At 40.9% G+C, this 7,491-nt stretch overlaps 1 protein-coding gene across 1 annotated transcript; it reads right to left on the reverse strand.

Annotated features, from left to right (window-relative positions):
- Window positions 1–6,663: 6,663 nt before the first annotated feature.
- LOC124965363 (paired-like homeodomain transcription factor LEUTX) lies at window positions 6,664–7,176 on the reverse strand. Its single transcript, XM_047526219.1, has one exon. The coding sequence runs from the start codon at window positions 7,174–7,176 to the stop codon at window positions 6,664–6,666; it is 513 nt and encodes a 170-aa protein (XP_047382175.1).
- Window positions 7,177–7,491: the final 315 nt, after the last annotated feature.

Below are 7,491 nucleotides of genomic sequence, written 5' to 3' on the forward strand. Positions count from 1 at the left end.
GCACCGCTTCTTAATGCTAGAGATAGGGGTCACATTTTTGTTTTAAGATCCAAGTACAATAATATATGCTTTTCTCTTGGAAGCTAAACAAAATGTTTTCACATTCCCAAATTGCTATATCCTTTTGGATGAATGACCTCTTTTGATTTGCTGAGGTTGCCTGGGCCAATGTGAGGGAATTTATCATCTTGTGATTGAAATGCCTTTTAAACAGGCTGCAAGGCACTGCTGTCACAGCATTTGGCTGCACCAACACTTCATTTAGGGATGAGCATTAATCCCTCATTTGCATGGACACTGACTTCTCTCCTCAAATGACATTAATAGTCATTATAAATCTACTTTTTACTTGCTAGCATTATGCCAAGATAGAATGCTGTGGGAAAGCATTATATGGGAATTGCTTTGGACAGCCAGCCTATGCATGCAGTCATCATCATTCTATGTCCCTGCCAGTCAGAATTTGATACAAAAAAGGTGGGACATAGAACACACGAAAAAAAAAATCATATTTTTTTGCATAAGTTCAGGAAAGCCAGATGCATAAAAATTAGAGAGTCTCAACGGACTGTGATTGGAAAAGATGACTTAATGTTTTCCACTGTCTTAAAAGTTCAAAATCAAGCAAGATATTTTTTTGAGGGAATGAGAAAATGGAGTACAATATGTAATCGTAAATTATTCTTAGAAAAAAAATTGTGTGTGATGAACAGCACTAGGTAATTTTAACCAAGTTCTATAAATTCAAGGACTCTGGATGAAAAGGCTGCATTCTGTACTAATTAACCCTTTTAAGTTGCAATGAAACATATTTGGGGCAAGACTTGAATAAGAGACATGTAGAGAAGGTAGAAAACAAGTTAATATTTGTGTCTATTCCCTGCATAATCTTTTTATACAAGCATTGAGAAAATCATCACTAAAAATGAAATGTTACACAAAAATCACCTGGTTGTAGGTCTAGAATGACTTTCCACAGTGGTCAACCTTCATGATACTTCTCTTTATTCAGACAGGCTGAGGTTATTTCACTTTTGTCACTCTTTCATAGGATGGATCTTTCCTGAAGCACTCCCCACTCCCAAACCACAAATATTTTTTCTTAATAACATAAGGTGGTTATTGTTACATAGATATCTCCTTCTTCCTAGAGAGATTTGGTTTAAAATAATGAACCTTAGGAGTCTCAAAGGAGATTTGAATCTTGATGAAAGAAAATAACCTAGGCTTTCTCAATTCTACCCAGATGGTGGGTTAAAACCACAATAAGTTGTATCTGATTTTATTCCCTTGGCTAGGTCACGTGTACTTTACATTAGTAAATAATTGATCATGCACATATGTGTCTTCTTCTAATCACCTACAACCAGAAATCAGAAGAAGCTTGAATATAGAAATTTTATGATCTACTAATTCACAACTTTTTATTCTTGCTAAACTAAGTTTCCAGATTGGGTTGAGAATGTCCACTGTGAAAAAGTACAACAAATCAGAAGATTCCTAAAATCTAATCACAAAACTGCCATTTTATACACGTAGAAAGTCTTTGTATAGAAATCCTTATGAATCTCTAGTTTCTTCATTCATAACATTAAAATAAAATTTTCTCCTTTTCAGGACTGCATATGAACAATTCCGGGCATGAAATATCTGCTTCCCACCTCCTCTACCACCTCCCACCATTAATTAATGGTTGGGATGAGATTTGAACGAAGGTATTCGTCTCTGACTTCAAAACCCAAGTTCTAGGTTCTTGTCTTTCTGGAAAATCTCTCCTCTATTTTTATAGGATAATAAATAGTGTTCTGATATATTAGAATTTTAAAAAAGACTTAGAGAAATATGAATCTCAATAATTTGAAGCTATTAACTTGATGAATGATGTATAATGATAGAACATGAATTGTACAGCACCTGTTCATAATTTCCTGAATAATTGGACAGCTCATTCATTATCTTGGTCCTTCCAGCATCCTTTGGGTATTCTAAAGGTACAGTGGTTCTGGGACCAGCCATGTTCAAATGAACAGAATCCTAAATCATCTAACATGGCTTCAGAGTGGGAGAAATGTGTTTCACCTTAAAATGGCTACACATTTTACATCTTTAGCTAAATGAATGGAATAAATCTTAGTCAATATTTTCAAGTGCACGTGAAACAATCTTTCCTTTGTCTTATATAAGAGCTTTAATGTTCTTCAGTATTAGGATTAGTCAGTATATTCGTTTCCTATTGCTACTGTAACAAATTGCTATAGTTGCTGAATGTGTCACAAATTTATCTTACAACTCTGAAACCAATATAGGTTTTTCTAGGTTCAACCAGAGATTGCAAGGTTGCACTCCATCAGAAGGTTCTAGGGGCAAAATCTCTGTCTCTGCCTGTTTTAGTTCCTAGAGCTACAATCCTTGGCTCCTGGCTCTTTTCTTCATCCTTAAAGTGGAACATCTTAAAATCTTTCTCCACTGCCATCATTTGTAGCCCTCATTCCAATTCCAGCCTCTGTATTATAAGAAACCCTGGGATTGCCTTAGGCCCACTCAGAAAGCATAGGGTAACTTCTCCATCTTAAGATACTTCACTTAATTATATCTGCAAGTCCCTTTTGCCATTTACAGTAATATTCACAGGTTCTGGGATTAAGACGTGGACATCACGGTGGAGGGGCATGTTATGCAATCTATCACAAAGTTTTCAATTTGACATCGTGATAAAATGGAAGTAGATTTTAGGGTGTGACTTAACCCATTTTGCGATGCTGTAGTATAAGTCTATAGACTGGGTAATTTGTAAGGAACAGAAATTTCATAATGCTGGAGGCTGAGAAGTTCAAGATCAAGATGTGGGTATCTGATGAGGACCTTCTTGCTGTGCCATCTCATGGCAGAAGACAGAAGGGCAAGAGTGATCAGAGAGAGTGGGTCAAATACAAGGAAACCACTCCCATGATAATGAACCTGCAATAAAGAACATTAATGTCTTCTTGAGGGTAGTTTCCTCACTACCTAAATACCTCTCCCTTACGACCGCCTCCCAATTCTGCTACACTGGGGATAATGTCTCAATGCATGAACTTTGGGGGACACATTCAAAGCATAGCACAGCGTATTATTAGTATGGAACTATTTGTGAACATTTAAGGAGTGGTTTATTTTCAACCAAGCTAATTGTAAGTAGTTGTTATTATTCAATAAGTACTTTCTTTGGGAAAGCTAATAATAAACTAAGCAACAGTAATGAATTACGCTCCCCTTCCTTGAGATGTGTACAATAATTGTTCTCCAAAGATGTATTGCTATTCACCTCATTGGTAAAATATATAGGCGTCTTTCCTCAAATGGTAAAGAACAATAAAAATAAAAGCATTTAATATTAGCCACTTGTGAATCAGGGGTTTTGATTTACAATTTTAAAAGCTTTCCAGAAAACCAGGAAGTCTCAATAATATTTAAATCAATGTCATTCAGATGTCTTTGCAAGGCAAACAAAGCTCTATCAATTGAACAACCAAACCACTGTTCAAATTAATCAGTAGGAACTTGATAAATTCCACTGATGTAGAAAATTAGCACTTTGCATGTTTCCCAGATTTTGATTTCATTTGGGTGTCTGGTCATGAATTATAACCACTCTTCTTGGACTCGAGCTATTTCACTTGAAATCCATTATTTCTAGCAGAATTATGAGTCTTGTTAGGGAAATGCCAGCTATTTCCATTTTGAGCATCTGCACTGCAGTTCTATTATTAACACGGAGCTCATTTGAAAAAGGGAGAAGAATTAGATTTGTGTCTTTGGGGCGGTGGGGGGAGGGGTGGGTGGTGGTGAGTGGCGCTTCAGTGAAACAAACAAGCTCACCAGGCTGCTTCCAATTGACACAGCTGTCATGTAAATATCTGTCCCTGCTGTATAGCTAAGGGATCCTGGGCTTAAAGACCTTGTAGCCATATGTAAACAATGCAGTGCTGATGACAGGTTTACAGCGCCACAGAAAACATGCGCAGCTGTTCCATCCTCGTTCCTAGAGTGAGATACAAATGTTCAGGAGGCAGATCGCAGATGCTGAGAACTGAGTTTTCAGGCTTCCAGGGCTAGTTCTGCTTCTGTGATGAGCTCTGCCTCAGTGTCTTCTGGGTCACGCCACTCCAGCCCTGGGTGTGAAGACTGGCGTGCAGGCTCTGGCTGGGTGTCTCCTCCCTCCTTCCCTCCCTCTGCCTCTTCTCCAACTTCAGCTGGACTGTTTCGCCCAATAGGAGAGAGGCAAAGCCTCTCTTTGACCGTGGGTCCTGGAGGCTTGCTTGAGTCACACCTCTGCAGGCTGCATTGATCAGAGGATCCCCAGATCAAAGAATCCAAGGGCTAATGACCTACGTGGATGGGTCGTTTACTCTTCCCTGTTATTACTGTCTTCTGTTCACAGCAATTTTTCCAGTATTTAGCCCAGGCTCATTAGAAAGTAATCAAAACCTTTGCTTGGGCAAAGGTTCACTTAGTATAAATGAAGGTGCCTGTGGATGTGAAGTGGGAAACAATTACCAGAAAGAGTCAAGTTGGAGGAAAAGTTTGGCTTCCTTTCATGGTTTTTGAATCAAACCTAGGTGATGGCTCACCTTTATCAGGTCAAAAAATACCTAGTGGTGACCTTTGGATACTTATCTGGATTCTTCAGGTAAACACAATATTACACAACCTGAATTATTCAGAGTCTGAGATTATTTTATGTGTTCTAGTCACGTTGTGTATTTATGGACACAAGTCCAGTAACAAGGCTGACTTGTAAACAAATACTTTTTTTTTTTTTCTTATTCGAATCCTTTTCTTCAAAAGCAGTGCTTAATATGTGTAGAGTTTTAAACTCTACTATCAAACTAAATCAATTTAAACTCATTCATAGCCATTTAGTGAATATGAGATTATGAGCAAGTCACTGAAGCTATCTAAGATTAAAAGTCCTTAAATGGGGATAATGAGAGTACTTTCATCTAAGGATCATTTTGAGCATCACCAGGACAATCCTTACAAAGTCTTTAGTTTAATTTCTGGCACACAAAATTCACCTATTAAATGTGAGCCATGATGATGATTCTCATATTTTGAAGAATAGTGTTGTAAACTAGAAACTCTTGTAAAAAGCAAAAAACATTCACCAATAGTTCATCCACACATGACTTCCTAACTTCCTGTCCTGAACTTTCAACTGCAGAATCCTCTGAAAATCCCCATCTTTCCTGGATACAAGATACCATATATTACCCAGGGAACCTCATCTCTCTTTTCAAAAATCTAAAATCCTTGTCCTAATTTTTCTCAAAAATGCTGGGGCAGGTATCCAAATAAAAACGACTCAGAACTTAGATGCTGCTTTTATGAGAAAGGAGTAGAAAGCTCTAATTAATGCATCAAACATTTTAGATCATTTAGTAATATGATTCCAAATGCTCAGTTATATTCTGAGTTGAAAAAGCTTGTGTAGATGGTGACAGGAATTTAAACACTCAGAGAATGTTTTTCCTTTGGGACCCTTTGTTCTGACTTCCAACAAGCAATACAAAAGTCAGCCTTGGAACACACCTTCTTAAATTGATCAATTACCGAGGCTCCATAAAATAGGGCTTTTTGTAAAAACCTTCCATGGTTCCACAGAAAGACAAATCCACTTACACTTCAAAATAAATAAACACATTTTCCTACATCTTTCAAAAATGTACTTTATGTTTTAAGTAGAGTGTTAGATTTTTGTCACTGTGATCAAAGTATCAGAAAAGAACAATTTAGATGAAGAAAGATTTATGTTATTTCCAGAAAGGAAATGGCCCCTGGTCAGAGTCCGAGTCTGAGTTTTGCAGGTTCACTGAAACCCGAACCCCAGCAGGGCGCACTGGCTGGGCTGGTGGGGGCAACTCCGTGAGCGCGACTTTGCTTTTCCCAGACTGGAGACTGAACGTGGGGGAAAGGCCAAGGCAAGCGCAGAGCGAGTTCTTTCCAGAATGGTAACTCAGACTTCCCCAAAGACAGGGGGCCCAGAGCTGGTACCCAGAGAGGCGGAGGTCCTGCCCCTTTACACCTCTGGATGTCCTGTGACCTCCTGGGCTCTTCCCCGCCCCCCCCCCCCCATCTCTCCACGTGGTGCACAGTGACCAGTGACAAGAATGGGCCACTGGGTGAGGGCCAAAGGATCCAGGGAGCGAGGTAACCGCTAGGAGGCCTTAAGGAGCTGCTGTCAGCTCCCTGCAGGGAGGAACACTTTCTGGGGCAGGTGACCTTAGCAACAGGTTGAGGCAGAGCAGGGGCAGGGCCTGGGAGGTAAGGGGGAAAGAGCAGCATTTGATTTTCTGTGCCAGCAGCCCCCATGTCCTCCACTGGACCCAGTATTTGCTATCTCTGTTGACGGTCTCTTTGTCCCCCAGCTTCAAAAGCTAAGAACCCAAGAGCCACTGTTGCTGGGAAATGGTGACAGTCCAGAGCCCATTGTTTTCCTCCTTCCCTGGGAACTCTGGTTCTCCCTTTCCCACTGGGGGTTGCTTTTCCACCTCTGTCCATTTGGATCACTGACCTGTGCTGGGGACTGTGAGTGTCCAGTCACCCCGAGGATGCCTGCAGGCCACAGCCCCTCAACCAAGGCACCCTGGGAAGAGGTACCCCTCTAGGCTGGGATCCTCTTCTTCAGGTAAATGATAGTGTTGTGATTTGGTCTATGTCATAGGGAAGTTTGGCCCAAGGAGGATCCCATGCCCCCAGGAATGTCTGCTCCATGTCACAAGGTGGAGACCCCCTGGAGGAATTCAGCACAGGGACACCAGCTCCTCCAGGCTGCCGGTCATTCGAAGGCTCAAGTGACCCGTAGTCCTGGTTACATAAGCTTTCATACCTCCATGAGTCAGCATTGGCGGGGGTCACTGGCAAGGGGGACTCCTCCTCCTTCAGTCGGGTGCTGGAGTTGGAGGGTCCTGGGGAGGGACTTGTCTGCCTTTGTTGCTGCTGCTCCTTCCACCTAACGCGCTGGTTTTTAAACCACGTCTTCACTATGATATCCTCCAGGTTCAGCAGGGAGGCGAGTTCCTGTATGGTCTCCCAATTTGGTGACCTGTTCTTCTGGAATGCGTCTCTCAAGACTCCAAGTTGCTCTGGCTTGAAGTTTGTGCGTTGCCGGCGATTTTGCAGGAACCTCGCTGCCATCCAGCCTTTACAAGCCGATGCTGCCTTGTGTGAACGCTAGGGACTTCCTGAGTTGGTGTATGTGCATGTTTTTGCATGGACATGAGTTTAAAACTCATTTGGATAAAAGCCAAGGAGCATGATTGCTGTGTCATATGGCAAGCAAATGTGTAGTTTTGTAAAAAATTGCCAGATATCCTCCAGAGAGACTATACCATTTTGCCATATAGCACTGAATGAGAATTCTCATTGCTCCACTTTATTGTCAGCATTTGATATTATTAGCGTTTTGGATTTTGGCCATTGTAACAGACATGTAAATGTATTTCATTGTTG

Source organism: Sciurus carolinensis, chromosome 15, assembly GCF_902686445.1.
Source record: "Sciurus carolinensis chromosome 15, mSciCar1.2, whole genome shotgun sequence".
In the NCBI taxonomy this organism is placed as follows: domain Eukaryota; kingdom Metazoa; phylum Chordata; class Mammalia; order Rodentia; family Sciuridae; genus Sciurus; species Sciurus carolinensis.

Excerpts from the sequence above, each read along its gene's own strand:
- LOC124965363 (XM_047526219.1), bottom strand. The coding sequence starts at position 7,176 with ATGGCAGCGAGGTTCCTGCAAAATCGCCGGCAACGCACAAACTTCAAG.